This window comes from Suillus discolor (genome assembly GCF_016758755.1).
Source record: "Suillus discolor strain FC423 chromosome Unknown F5147scaffold_44, whole genome shotgun sequence".
Taxonomy (NCBI): domain Eukaryota; kingdom Fungi; phylum Basidiomycota; class Agaricomycetes; order Boletales; family Suillaceae; genus Suillus; species Suillus discolor.
In genome coordinates, this window is record NW_024541291.1 from 234,983 (window position 1) to 249,403 (window position 14,421).

General features: G+C 46.8%; 3 protein-coding genes across 3 annotated transcripts; 2 read left to right on the forward strand and 1 right to left on the reverse strand.

Annotated features, from left to right (window-relative positions):
• Positions 1-390: 390 nt before the first annotated feature.
• On the forward strand, positions 391-1,729 carry F5147DRAFT_775993 (uncharacterized protein; the record flags this gene model as incomplete). The annotated part of the gene is made up of 3 exons (XM_041441800.1): positions 391-450; positions 501-1,089; positions 1,140-1,729. 3 exons carry the CDS (start codon positions 391-393, stop codon positions 1,727-1,729), a joined length of 1,239 nt encoding a protein of 412 aa, XP_041290544.1.
• A 1,180-nt stretch (positions 1,730-2,909) lies between these two features.
• On the reverse strand, positions 2,910-5,777 carry F5147DRAFT_706028 (FAD binding domain-containing protein). Its single transcript, XM_041437970.1, has 15 exons — positions 5,526-5,777; positions 5,412-5,475; positions 5,302-5,355; positions 5,213-5,248; positions 5,107-5,160; positions 4,827-5,058; positions 4,720-4,776; positions 4,453-4,667; positions 4,332-4,398; positions 4,190-4,276; positions 4,093-4,134; positions 3,988-4,043; positions 3,807-3,934; positions 3,351-3,752; positions 2,910-3,295 (listed from the first exon to the last, which is right to left on the reverse strand). The coding sequence occupies exons 1-15, from the start codon at positions 5,648-5,650 to the stop codon at positions 3,109-3,111; spliced, it is 1,806 nt and encodes a 601-aa protein (XP_041290545.1). The 5' UTR covers positions 5,651-5,777; the 3' UTR covers positions 2,910-3,108.
• Positions 5,778-11,203: 5,426 nt separating this feature from the next.
• F5147DRAFT_280455 (FAD binding domain-containing protein) lies at positions 11,204-14,187 on the forward strand. Its single transcript, XM_041429014.1, has 15 exons — positions 11,204-11,495; positions 11,547-11,610; positions 11,667-11,720; positions 11,771-11,806; positions 11,859-11,912; positions 11,961-12,189; positions 12,240-12,296; positions 12,349-12,563; positions 12,618-12,690; positions 12,746-12,832; positions 12,888-12,929; positions 12,979-13,034; positions 13,088-13,215; positions 13,270-13,671; positions 13,727-14,187. The coding sequence occupies exons 1-15, from the start codon at positions 11,371-11,373 to the stop codon at positions 13,911-13,913; spliced, it is 1,809 nt and encodes a 602-aa protein (XP_041290546.1). The 5' UTR covers positions 11,204-11,370; the 3' UTR covers positions 13,914-14,187.
• Positions 14,188-14,421: the final 234 nt, after the last annotated feature.

Below are 14,421 nucleotides of genomic sequence, written 5' to 3' on the forward strand. Positions count from 1 at the left end.
TGGCGCATTGTAAGTTGACTGAATAAGCACGCTGTGATAACTATTTGACAATACCTTGAGCTCCCTCTCGCTTGATTATACACTTCGCAGTCATTCGACTGGAATTAGAATAGAGGATAACGTGAATCTATTTGTGTCACGATACACTTCTCGCCGTCGTCATTCTCCAGTACGCCGTCATCGTTATTTTTGCGTACAAAAGACACCACATCATGCAGAATTTTCACGGGCATCCGTACTAATGATGTGGAGTTTGCGATCATGGTCGGACTAGACGTAAGTAGTAGGCAGCGAGGGGGTCATTGAGTATGCCACGTGACCTACGTACAAATCGGCAAATTGAACCGCACTAATCGTCCACCAAAGAATCGCAAAGACATAGCGAGCTACATGCCTAAATGTCTTGACCTCTCTAGACTACCCAGGGCTCCAGGTCTTCGTTCAATTAACGTGCGTCCTCTCTCTTTCATGTCACATTCTCTCATTATTCTTCTTTAAAGCGTTGCAATGTAACACCCGGCTCCCCTCTTCCATTACTTTTCCCTGGTAGCGTGCCATACAACCGTGCCCGCACTGTTGACCCAACGCACCCTGCCACTCGGTGGAAAGCCCACGCGTTTCCGCATTTCTCCTGCCCTGCATTCATGCTGCGCGCTGTACCCAAGGGTGCGCTTCTGCGCCCAGAATTTGAGAGGCGCTTACCTCAGATTGAGCGCTCTGCCATGGTACCGCGGGGGGAACGGAAGGACGGTTCCAAGAAACTAGATATGAGCATGGTCTTCATGATTTCGAAAAAGAAGACGAACAAAAGGGCAGTGGTGCGCAACAGGATCGCGATGCGCATCAGGTCCGCTTTTGAGCTCATTGTTACTCGAGGTGCTGATGCTGAGCCGAAAGAGAATGTCAAAGACAGACATCTGGGCAAGAAGTGTGGGCCTGAAGAATCCTCGAGTGTCGTTAGGAAGCCGAAGAAAAAACTTGATCGTTCGAATCGCGAGTTAAAGCTTGCCAGCTTAGCATCGTCGATCACCCCGTCTAATCTGGGCTTGATATCGAATCCTGCGCCCACCAGGCATCTAATCCTTCAAGGTACGTCATGAGAGCAATATTCATTTGCCTTTCTTCTTACATGGACAAAGATTGGACATATGTTATGTCGCCTTCTCTCCTGAGTTACCGCATGCCACTCCCCGATCTTATACAACATCTCCGTGCAGGCCTCGAGAGCATTCGAGCGCAGTCAATGAAGCTCGATGTGCAGTGGGCATTGGACAAGAAACTAACAATTGACCCGCCGTTGGCCAATATCACAAACCAAGAACCTGAGGTGGACTGGCGGCACATCGCAACTGACGAAAACGATACTCCTGCGTTATTTAACCTTGATGAGCCCGAGCATGGTCTCCTCAAGGCGGGAAAACCCATCAATCCTCAGAAACAGCCCATCAAGCTGTTTTTCCCGACACCACCATCGTCTGGAGAGTCGTCTTCTACCTGTGTTGAAGATGATCGGCTTGTCACTTCCCACAGATCTGTCGATACGCCCATGCGGTTGGCTTCACCGGCAAATCGGCCAGGTCATCAATCTTCTGGTTCTATTTCTGATTCTTCGAAACCTACCCTACGTGCTCCGTCCACATTTAGAATAGGCGCAATCGAACGTCTTGCGACCGTAAAGAACCAGCCCCTGGTTGTACCTGGTCGCAAAGCAAAACGAAGACTCTCTTAGAGGGGAGCTAGTGCAGAAATTGCGGATATCGATAGATAGATTACCCAGATTAATACGGCCGCATGTACACCATTTGGAACGCAGTCAACTTACCAAGAAACGCGCAATGGTGCCGAACAGACTTGGATGACCCTATCGCAACAAATATCCTATTTATTTATTCCCTCCTCAGCTGGGGTGTCCACGTCATTCCACATACACACATCACCGTTCACACCTCACAAACCGTACCCCGTTCGCAATTTTACGTCATCGGCAACTTATTCAACGTCTTCAGGAGCGCCACAAACACCGCCAAGACGGTGATGCCCTAAATCAATTGCCAACTAGTTCGCCAGCTTTGTGCCTGGCGTACATAGTTCAGACGAGTTAGTCTGAAAGTTTATGACCGTTTCGGGCCAGTGACATGACTAATCTACAAGTCAGGTCCCGCCTGCGTAACTGCGACTGGGTACGAGTGATGTAGTGCCAGTCTCGATCTCTATATCATCCAGGGTTTCAGGTCTCCATACAATCGAGTCCAGCTTGCTCGACTCCACCATCCAGACATTCTCCGTTTTCTTTGTCACCTTCTCTGTCGTCTACCAGAGTGATATTTTTACTGACACATTATTTTCTCCATGTGTTGTGGTTTTGTTTTCGGTGCGAGTTATCTTTTACAAATATCTTCCAAAGAACGTATTTTGGTTTGCCTATGGAGAATTATCCAGTCACATAATGTCGTGATGTAGGTGAATTTAGCCTGATGACGCTTGCTCACTGCTTTCTTATCAGGCATTTTGTGGCCGAATGTTTGACACAAGTACTATATAAAGAGGTCACGATGCTTGGGCCTGGCTACTGACGCCTCTCTTCGGAGGAATCGCTGGCTATATAGTCGACTCTCTCAGCTCTTTCCATCGGCATACTCGAGTGGTTCATTCTTATTAGCCTCGTTGTTTTCCGAGAGTCTATGGCATACCCGTCAGTGTCTCCGGTCCCAAAACATTTACCATGTTCAGCTCCCTCCAATACATCACAGACAATTTACTCTGGTCACTGTGACACAAATGTTAACGGAGATGTATGTGCGAAACGACCTCGACTCTACCTCGCTTCACTTTTCGAATTTTATTATCAGACCAGTAGAAGCAGCCGCTGTTGGTAGCTCTTACCACTCTGACTGTTCAATCAAGCGTTGTAAGGCGTAATCCTATATTTCAAAGGTGTGAATTGCCATCGCCTCTACGTCGGTGGCTTATTATCTCCAGAAAAGTATGAAGAATAGTCCGTGCGTGAATAAGTATGATGTGAGGGTATGTACTGAAAGAATTACATCATAAGAACTAGGGCTGTGTTGAAATAGCGAAGCAGTATTGGAACAAGATTCGCTGTTAAGCCTAAGCGGGAATCTTCATGAAAGACGCGAAATACGCATCAAGGACCTCAACGCGATCCAGTGGCGCGATGGCTCCAACATAGCCATCAGGACGAACAGCAACCAGCGCTCCCTCAGATCCCACTCCAAAATACGAGTAACCTTCTCCCCCAAAGCTACCAGTGGGATCGGTGTCATCGACAAACACCCTAAGAGCACCTCGATCAATATCATCACACTTGACAAATATGAGCAAGCACTCACTTCGACCAATGAGAGCGAAGAAGCGTAGGAAGCTGCAAGAGGTCAAATTTGTCCTTCCGGTCTTTGCTGATCGTAATGACGTCGAATCGCGAGTCCCCAGGGGTCGCGTAACGGTTCAGGAAGCTATGAGGTTTCTGCATGTCCGCAACCATAGACTCGACCCTCGCTTGCTGAAGCGGATCGCTGAATTCACCGGTGAACACAAGTAACTTGAAGAGGGAGTCTGAAGGAAGCAGGTCCTGGAGCTCGAATGGCCTTGCGTCTGCTGCCCGCATGAATTTGTATGGAGGGACGCGTTTCCCGAGGACGAGACCACCAGCCAGCTCCTGGTATGCGTCATTTACTACAACTGAAGGGTGATAATGTACCCCAATTCCACTGGTGAAATCTGTTTGGAAAGTCCTACAAACTCACGGGATTAGTAACAGGAAAAGACTGTTGGTAAAATAATGTTACTTCAATAGCTGCTCGGGTGAAACCCCATCACTGTTCTGCCCGGTCAAGGGCTTGCCGCAGACAAGGGTAGACCACGTTTTATCAAACGCAATCAGTTCTGATGCAAATTTGTGGCGCTCTGATTCGTACTATCGGTGGAATGTGAGCAAGCAGTCAAATAGCTGCACAAGAACGAGCTTGCCGTTGACAAAAGGGACATATCTGCCCACCCACGAACAACTTGGGCAATTTTCCAAGCTGAAAAAGCGATTTAGCTCGATCGTGAGAGCAGGAACGGAAGACATACCTAGATTATGACTATCGTTTATACTTGCGTTCATTCCTTGTCCTGGAAATTCCATTGTAACCAGACCAGGGGGAGGGGCCAGATGTAAGACGCATACCTGCTTTCGGTGTGTGTGTATGGCAAGCATCGCCAGCAATAAATACTCGATTGTTGATGGAAAACTTCGAGGCCACTCGTTGTCCAACTTGAGTAGAGATGTCAAATGAACACGAATTCATAGCAAGTGGTAAGGCGCGTACCGCTATATATGGTCCACCACAAAAATTCACCCGTAAGCTTGTAAGGTTCGAGCGATTTCTGGGCGGTCTAAAGGGAATATTGATGAATGCTGACTATTGTATGATAATGGATGCCGCTTACTTTAAAAATATGATCTGGACCCATTCTATCCTTGTCCACCCTGCCTGTCACTGGATCGATGACATCTTTCTCTTCCAGTTGCACATATAAGCGAACGAGATCCTTTTCTCGAGGAATGACAAAAACTGAGCCATGGTTGGATTGTGCAAGGCACTTATTCCTGATATCCGGGAAGTCAGTGTCAGGAACAAGGTCCATGACACCCCAGATGGAATCTATCGATCGAGAGTGAGCTTGCTGAGAATTCGAAGTGATAAACATTCTTACCAGATTGTTCTCCATCCATAGTGATATCGAATTGTTTGCGGGTCCATGAGTGAGCGCCTACCAAGGTAAATGACTATATTGGTAAGAGGAGCGTTTTCAGAGCGTACCATCACCACCGAGAACAAATTTAGCGTGAACAATTTCTTCTGGTTGTTCACCCTCGGATTCGTCAAGTCTTTGGAGCGCAACGCGAACTGGATATGATGTAGGATCGGCCAATTCGTCTTCATCCTTAGAGAGCTCTATCGAAGTCGGCATGGTCGATCGTTCGACCTCAACACCAAGCGATGTCATGGAATCTAGGAAAATGTCTTGAATAGCTGCTTGATTGAGCGTAGCCTTGATCTCATTCAGCTGATATAATTCCTGTCATATTTATGAACGCACCTCGAATGGGTATCTTGCAGACGGTGCTGTCACATTTAATGTTCTGTTGGTAAGCTAATGGCGGAAATTCAGTGAGCATCCTTCGTCGATAGCGGAATTCACGAACCTCTATGCCGCCGGTCGAAGAAGGGTTGTAGAATGCCTAAGATGTAATGAGCCACAACATATCCTGCAAGCCCGTCTTAAAAGGCGTACCGCTAGATGGATTTGGCAACACTCCTTCAGAAGGCGCTCTGCAAGTCCATAACTCTATGTCCAGCTTGTTAATATCGAGTCTTATTCAATCAGCAAGGAAGCATCTTCACCTGTAAAAGTTCAATAGTGCGAGGTGAAATTCCATCACCATTCCCAGCGGCTATTTTGGAGGCCCTAACGGAACGTTGAGTTAAAAGCAGGAATGGAAAAGTCGACCCACTGACCTTTGGTCGACGATGCGGACATTCACTTTTGCATTTGCGAGGGCATTCGCGCACATGAGACCAGCAGGGCCAGCGCCAATAATGAGAACGTCGACTTCAGAGTGACGTACGGACGGAACAGACATTGAGAAAGAACTATAACTTAGTAATGGGAGTGTAGAGGAATGCGTCTTGGTACAGGGGATGCAGGTCTACAGTCCTCAAGAGAGCGTTCTTAAAGATGCTAGAGTGGTAGAATAAATAGAAATCAGTAAGCCCACAGTACTGTTCCTAGAACCATGGTAGCTACTACTACTTGCGAGTAAGACCAAAGCGATCACAGCTAAGGTTGATTTAGACACGGATACTACCAGTGATCTAGATGGCAATAATGCATCATTCTGCAGACGGCCATCGTGATGTGGTGGTGTGATCTGGGGCTGTGGTGTAAGGTATTCAATTGCACTGACCCTACTAGAATGGAGCCAACCGAATTTCTTCACTCAGGAACACTACATGGTCAAATAAAGTAACTTGCCGTGCTGAATTCTTAAGCTGTCAATTTTACATAACACAGTTAATATGCCAAATGATATAGATTTATCTGGCTGAAGTACCGTAGGGTTGTTGTATAAGCTGCTCGATTATGATGATTATTTTCAACCCGTAGTACTGGCATGTAGTGCTACACTAAAATTGTTGTGTACTATTTGGAAAGACAATGTTTAGGACAGTACTGCTGCATGGCTTCACGGACCGGCGCTGATTATCTTGGCAATATTAATTTAGTAGCTTATGTCTGATCATATGTTGTTTGGCTGGCGACTTGACTAATAATTGACTCATTTTGAATTTTATATGGCCATCTCAAGACTCAAAGACTATCTCACGTGATACCTCCATCACACGCTTGTGTATCCAAATTATTCATAGGTGTCGGAAATTCGGAATGTATCAATATTGGTATTTCGCAGGGCTGCCGTTTAGATGCCAAGCAGTCATTCTCGCTGCAACCCTCGTTGACAGCCCTTGCTCCGCATGAGATCCGCGTGTTGTGACCGACCAGAGCGTATCTTATGATGAGATGCTTCTAGGTGTAAATGAACTGTATCAGGAAGACTTTTCGTATGTCGCTCTAATTTTAAACGCTGTCCTAGGTCAATCAACGGAACATGCCAGCGAAGAATTCAATTGGCCTGAGTAACTTTTGCAGTTGGGAGGCAAGTGAGCTGTGCCGCCACTGATATTGAACTTGTCCAATTTAGTCTTGGAACAAGTGGCTTCAAGGTCACTAATTCGACTGTGAATTCACGTCATTATCGATGGTCGTGTGATCTGGGTGTCTTTGAGTTTGATGTGCGTATAATCCTTATAATGTGTTTTAATGCACTAAGCCATAAATGTGGGGCGGGGTAGAGCTAATCGAATGAGCCTCGTTTATATGCAAGTGCCGCTTGATGCTATGCCCGCACCCTCAAAACTTCGAAAATTTTGTCCTGGTGAACTTCATCTGGCAGCACCGTGACCAGCAAAACGCGCTGGATAAACACTCGGTTGCGAACCATTTGCATGGCAGCTTGAAGCAGCAGTTGAAATTTTGGAGGGAAACGATGTTGTGGTACTGCCAGTGGGAGTGGCAAGGCTATTTGCTTCTCCCTCTTGTCTCCCTCCCGCTGTTAGTTATAGTATTCCTGTGGTTGTGTCACCAGGTGGTATTTAGGTTGATGCTTTCATCGTGTTTGAACTTTGAATTGAGCCATAGGGAGACAATCTCAATGATCAACGCGATGATGCTGTCGCGTTCTATGCGAGACGCGTAGTTCACACGTATACCCAATTAGGGCAAAGTCGGAGATTGAATTTAACTGTTCAAAGTGTTATCACTGGTCGGCGGTCGGCTTGCGCTGTATGCTACCCACACATACCTTGTTACCGTTGTATAAGGCGACCGAGTCTACCGGAGGCCCACCAAGTATTGTTACTAATTTGTTGGATGTGATTTGCTGCAATGTACCATATGTACTACTATTAAGTATTATTGGCAATACTGCGCCCTAAGAATATGGACCAAGAAACATTCGCACCGACACCAAATAATCATATGGTGACAATTCGCACTGTCCTAGCAATGGCCGCTAAGAACGACTGGGAAATACGCTCCAAAGTACGTCAGCTTTGCACAAGGTGAAACACGATCGGAGGGTGTAGCCGCATCTCTATGGTGGACGATAGGATTTGCCGATTTGCCGCGACTTATTTAAAAGTCCGAGCAGTGTTTATTTTAGTATTACTGACATACTTTTTTTTTTTGAATCCAATTTTTGTCCTTTGCAGAGTTGCACTCTATGTAGACTGACATACTTACTTATCAACGCCTACTAAATATTTGCAGGTCTGCGTCAGCAGCCATCCGAAGCAGAAGATGTTATTCGAAGAACAGTTTGGATTGAACTCGACCGTCAATACCCCCCTGCGTGTAATTCTACGGCGAGAACTTGAAGCAGAACGCGCTCGGGCGGCTCCTGCAGGAGATCACCTCATCCTTGCTTGAACATCATAACCGCACACAGGTCTCTTTATTGCGATATAATAGAAGCGTGGTCTAGCCCAGAAGACTCCAATCACGTACGGAATCAAGGCAGACTGGCTTCACGACCTGCTAATTACCACTGAAGATACCCTAAACAGGTTTTCACGAGCAAAGGCCATTCTTCTCGTTAGTCCATCTACTGTGTAATCGGTATCTTCTAGAGGTGCCTGACTTCACAGACAATAAGATCGAACCGAGCCCAGGTCCCTGATAGACGACTCTGACAAGCTGCCCGTCGGTTCGCCTGTAGAAGAGGAGCCTCACTAGCACTCAAGAGTATCATTGCGGTCGATTGTTCGCCTTGGACAGCCTTTTGTTCCATTTTTGCTAGCGCAGCCGTGTGTCGGAGATCACAACAGGATTGTCGGACCATAACATGATACATCAGCACACGAGTCAAAGACATAACTTCCGTCGACACATGAATATCGGTACCGTAAAAATACTATAAGTTTGCGTCATCTCTGTTGCGTAGTCCACCTGCTGCATGAAATGAGCCGGTTTATCAGAGTTCTCACTCGCGAGCATTGCTTTGATAGTTCGCTTCGGACAGCCTTTCGGTCCATTTTTGCTATCGCAGCAGCGCAACGGAGAACTCAAGAGGATCGCAGCAGTTCATGATATCATTGCACAGTTGAAGGATATAGCTCCAAATATGATGGACATCAGGACACTAGAGATACTGTGGCTTGCCGCTGTATGAATACTTTCAAAAATCTCCCACCTGTCTGAGAGAGGATTTATCGTCACACCACCTTCCAAGATATCAATAGCCTGAGTGAACTAGTTTCCAAATCCGCCTGCGGTTACGGTTGATGAGATCGATCGAGCATAATACTGCTCAGACTGAACATTTTTAAACGCTGTTGGAGCGCCAAGGGTCCTGGTTCGTAGTCGGTAGTTACTTACTGCCGTTCTGCCATTCGCCGTGACTAGTGGTGTTGTGGGCGGCCCGTGACAGAACTTGAAAAAGTACCGGAATATGTGTGAGATAAACTGCGTAGTTGTCAATGCAAATCCTAACTGTACTATCCGTCCCGGCTGAGTCGTCACCCCCACAAGTCGTCATGACCTAAATATCTCACTCAATTCTTAGTTCCACACATAATTTACAACTTCAATCAATATTTATAACATGTACTGTTCATTGCGAGGTTGAACGACTGATTTTTACGAAGAAATGGTGAAGTTCATTGAAAGCAGCCAAAGTCACGCAAGACTCACGCTGGTGACAGCCAGCCGAACGTTGCCGTGGCGGAGTTTTAAACAGATACTATGACTGGCTGTGACGACTTGTCAGACTCGGAGATAGCCGCTCGAAAGGGCATCGCGTGATCCTGCATATGAGCAGTGGATTCAGGCAGCTTTGCAGGGTGCCACAAACAATATCTACAAGATCATCAAAGAAGCTGCGTTGGCTCACAATGCAAGCCAGTATTTCACCCTCACATGATTTTTTGCTCTAACTTAACTGACATCTGGATCTGAGGCATTAACTGAGCGGGCTTAGAAATGGCAGCTGTGACCAACTGTGACAAAAGCGTTACTTGACGACTTGTGGGGGTGACGACTCAGCCGGGACGGATAGTATTGATCTACCCAATAAACGAACATTAGGTCATGTCTCCGATTCATCCAATAGATCACATTTCAAGCGTAAACATTGTCCACTCAATTCCTCTGGCGCTCACACCGAAAACTGCGACAAAAGTCTTCCCAAACACCCGACTGATTCCCCGCAATGCACTGGAAGGTGCTTCAAGGAAGTTCGGAACCAGGCAGGTATGGTGGGTGCCGAAGTCTATCAACGACGAGCTCTCGGTGATTATTATGGTGCGAGAAGCGAGGGGGGTGTTTGGATGTTGAACCATTAATGTCAACCAATAGTATTTTGTAGTTGACGAATAATTTACCTCTTCTGAGTTTCGCCTGGTTTTGCTATGACACAACCCTAGTTCTGTCATGTTCTGCCGGCAAATAGTTCTACCCACAGCACTGTCGGTAGTCCTGCGCATTGTTGTAGTAGTCGGTCCTGGATAGATAGAGCCGTAGTATAGAGGTTTGGCCTTGTATTTCCCTTGCAGTCCGTGTCCGTTCAAGTTCCAGTGCTATTTTCGTCGCTGAAATTGTTCGAAAAAGACTCACCCCAGAAATCTGAGAGACACACTGTCTGGTTGGAGAGATTATATTAGATATGTTGCGAGGCCACATTTTGTGAAATGATGGCACATGCTCTGACGTGCATTCGAGTTGCACGAAAGACACAACACCGGCGTGACCGATGCATATCTCCATTCTGCCTGACATGCCCAGGATCCGGCAATAGGAACCGACCCTATTCGACTGCCAATAATACACACAAGAGAACGTCACATTCCCTGCGTCGCAAAGAAAACTCCCGAGTCACGTTCCTGGGAGTACTAGTAGCAGTACAATGATGTCATACATCATTATGTACACCTGTGGGAAGTAATCGATGAGTTAGGAACGTGTGCAAACACGTGACTCAAATTTTGGGGTGCTAGAAACTTTGACAAGCTGCCAAAGTGCCGGTTGCCACTATCGGTCAGTGCTAACTCTGCGCATGTAGCCTAGTGGCTGAATGTCATGCTCAAGCAGCAAGCTACAGTCACCTTCATACATAAAGGGACAGCAGATTTATTTTAAGAGTGTCCTGGATCCATGTGCCATACTACGTGCTAGTACATTGGCCTCATCTGACCTACCTCTCGGATGACCCGGAGGCAATGCTTCAACAATCCATCAATGCGCAGAAGCGGTCTGTCAAGCACGTTCTCCCACTTTGGCGCAGTCTGCAGAATCGCGTTTGACTCCTGCGTTGGTCGCGGATGGTTAGCCTTTGCTTCCGATGAAGCTTTGTTGGTTGGTCCCCCCCGTCCCATATTTTTAGGGTTCAAGTTAGTGCCTTACAAAGATTCTACGTATACCAAACTCAAATATACCCAGATCGCACCACCGCGTCATGGTGCATCTGATGGCCGTCTGCGAGTAATGTATTGTTGCTATCTATATCACCGGTGTACAAGATATTCCGAGTTGTATCTAAATCAACCTCGGCAAATATTGGTTTTTGATTCATTGGGTCTTACTTGCAGGGAACTTACATGGCTCTAGGGACAGCGGCCGCGACTGATTTCTATTTATTCTACCCCTGTGTCGCCTTTAAGAAAGCTCTCTTGAGGATTGTAGACCTGCATTCCCCGTACCAAGACGCATTCCTCTACACTCCCATTACTAAATCATAGTTCTTTCTCAATGCCTGTTCGGTTCGCACATCACTCTGAAGTCGACGTTCTCATTATTGGCGCTGGACCTGCTGGTCTCATGTGCGCAAATGCCCTCGCAAATGCGAGAGTGAATGTCCGCATCGTCGACCAAAGGTCAGTGGATCAATCCCTTCCATGCCTGCTTTTAATTCAACTTTTGGTTAGGGCCTTCAAGATAACTGCCGGTTATGGGGATGGAATCTCACCTCGCACTATTGAACTGTTGCAGGTGAAAATGCTTCCTGACTGACCGAATAAGACTCAGTATTAACGAGCTGAACATAGAGTTATGGACTTGCAGAGCGCCTTCTGAAGGAGTGTTCCCAAATCCATCTAGCGGTACGCCTTTGAAGACGAGCTTGCAGGATATGTGACTCATTGCATCTTAGGCATTCTACAACCCTTCTTCGACCGGCGGCATAGAGGTTCGTAAAATCCGCTATCGACGAAGGATGTTCACCGAATTTCCGCCATTAGCTTACCAAAAGAACATCAAACATAACAGCACCGTCTGCAAGATACCCATTCGAGGTGAGTTCATAAATTGGATGGGAATTATATCAGCTGAATGAGATCAAGGCTGCGCTCCATCAAGGAGCCATTCAAGACATTTTCTTAGATTCCATGTCATCGCTTGGTGTTGAGGTCGAACGATCGACCATGCCGACTTCGATAGAGCTCTCCAAGGATGAAGACGAATTGGCGGATCCTACGTCATATCCAGTTCGCGTTGCGCTCCAAAGACTAGACCAATCAGAGGATGAACAACAAGAAATTGTCCACGCTAAATTTGTTATTGGTGGTGACGGTAGGCTCCTAAAATGTCGATCTTGCCAATATAATCATTCACATTGATAGGCGCTCACTCATGGACCCGCAAACAATTCGATATCACGATGGATGGTGAACAGTCTGGTGAGAAAGTTGATCCTCGAAAATTCTCAGCAAGCTCAGTCTCGATCGATAGATGCCATCTGGGGTGTCGTGGACTTTGTGCCCGAAACTGACTTCCCGGATGTCAGGAATAAGTGTCTTGCACAATCTAACTATGGCTCGATGTTTCTCCTTCCTCGAGAAGAGGATCGCGTTCGCGCATATGTCCAACTGGAAGATCGAGATGTCATCAATCCAGTGACAGGCAGGGTGGACAAGGATAGAATGGGTCCAGAGGAAATTCTTCAAGTAAGTGGTATCCATCATCATACTACGGTCAACATTCATCAATGTTCCCCTTAGACCGCCCAGAAATCGCTCAAACCTTACAAGCTTATCCGGAAGAGTGAATTTTTGTGGTGGACGATATATAGCGGTATGCATCTTACTGCCAACTATGAATTCGTGTTTGTCTGACACTTTTACTCAAGTTGGACAACGAGTGGCCTCGAAGTTTTCTGTCAAAAATAGAGTATTCATCGCTGGTGATGCTTGCCACACGCACTCTCCAAAAGCAGGTAAGCGTCCTAAATTTGGCCCCTCCCCCCGGTCTGGTTACAATGGAACTTCCAGGACAAGGAATGAACGCGAGTATAAACGATAGTCACAATCTAGGTATGTCTTCCGTTGCTGTCGTCGCGATCGAGCTAAATCGCTTTGTCAGCTTGGAAAATTGCCCAAGTTATTCGTGGGTGGGCAGATATGTCTCTTTTATCAACGGCAAGCTCACTCTTGTGCAGTTATTTGAGTCCTTGCTCACGTCCCGCCGATAGTACGAATCGGAGCGCCGTAAATTCGCATTAGAACTGATCGCATTCGATAAAACATGGTCCACCCTTGTCTGCGAGAAGCCCTTGACTGAGCAGAACAGCGATGGGGTTTCGTCCGAACATGTCTTGAAGTGAGATTATTCTACCAACAGTCTCATCTTGTTACTAATCCCGCGAGTTTGTAGGACTTTCCAAACAGATTTCACCAGTGGAATCGGGATACATTATCACCCTTCGGTTGTAGTAAATGACACATACCAGGAGCTGGCTAGTGGTCTCGTCCTCGGCAAACGCGTCCCTCCATACAAATTCATGCGGGCAGCAGACGGACGGCCATTCGAGCTCCAGGACCTGCTTCCTTCAGACTCCCTCTTCAAGTTACTTGTGTTCACCGGTGAATTCAGCGATCCGCTTCAGCAAGCGAGGGTCGAGTCGATGGTCGTGGACATGCAGAAACCCGGGAGCTTCCTGAACTGTTACGCGACGCCTGGGAGCCCGCGATTCGACATCATCACGATCAGCAAGGGCCGGAAGGATGAGTTCAATCTATTGCGGCTCCCTGCGCTTCTTCGCCCTCATTGGTCAAAGTGAGTGCTTCCTTATCTGTGTCAAGTGGGATGATATTGATCGAGGTGCTCTTAGGGTGTTTGTCGATGACACCAATCCCACTGGTAACTTTGGGGGAGAAGGTTACTCGTATTTTGGAGTGGGATCTGAGGGTGCGCTGGTTGCTGTTCGCCCTGATGGCTATGTTGGAGCCATCGCGCCACTGGATCGCGTTGAGGTCCTTGATGCGTATTTCGCGTATTTCATGAAGATTCCGGCTTAGGCTTAGCGCCAATCTTCTTCAAATGCTACTTCACCATTTCAACATGACGTTTCTGGGATATAAGTAATCCCTCCAGCAATTTGTATACCCTCAATACTTATTTTCGCACGGACAAGATTCAGGCTCAACGACAGATCTTCTTCTAATGCTGCTAATTTGCTGTTTCAACATAGCATTAGTTCCTGGGATATGATCCTTCCAGCAATTTTCATACTCACAAACCAGACTTATTCACATGTAAACTTTATAGTACAATGCACTATTTCTTCATTCTTTTCTGGAGATGAGCTATCGACACAGGTAATGTCAATTCACACCTTGGAAATGGAGGATCGTGTCTTAGAACCGAGCTTACTCGAACAGTCGACGAGGAGTAGGTAAGAACTACCAACGCCGACTGTTTCTGCCGATCTAATAATACAATCCGAGAGGCAGAGGCAGAGTCGAAGTCTCATACATACACCTCCGCTAGCATGCGTGTAAAAGTGGTCAGGGTCAATTTGTATGT

Excerpts from the sequence above, each read along its gene's own strand:
- F5147DRAFT_706028 (XM_041437970.1), bottom strand. The coding sequence starts at position 5,650 with ATGTCTGTTCCGTCCGTACGTCACTCTGAAGTCGACGTTCTCATTATT. Across the intron at positions 5,476-5,525 it reads GTCCGCATCGTCGACCAAAG|GGCCTCCAAAATAGCCGCTG; the intron begins GTCAGTGGGTCG and ends ACGTTCCGTTAG. Across the intron at positions 4,135-4,189 it reads TACACACACACCGAAAGCAG|GACAAGGAATGAACGCAAGT; the intron begins GTATGCGTCTTA and ends TGGAATTTCCAG.
- F5147DRAFT_280455 (XM_041429014.1), top strand. The coding sequence starts at position 11,371 with ATGCCTGTTCGGTTCGCACATCACTCTGAAGTCGACGTTCTCATTATT. Across the intron at positions 12,833-12,887 it reads CACGCACTCTCCAAAAGCAG|GACAAGGAATGAACGCGAGT; the intron begins GTAAGCGTCCTA and ends TGGAACTTCCAG. Across the intron at positions 13,035-13,087 it reads ATATGTCTCTTTTATCAACG|TACGAATCGGAGCGCCGTAA; the intron begins GCAAGCTCACTC and ends TCCCGCCGATAG.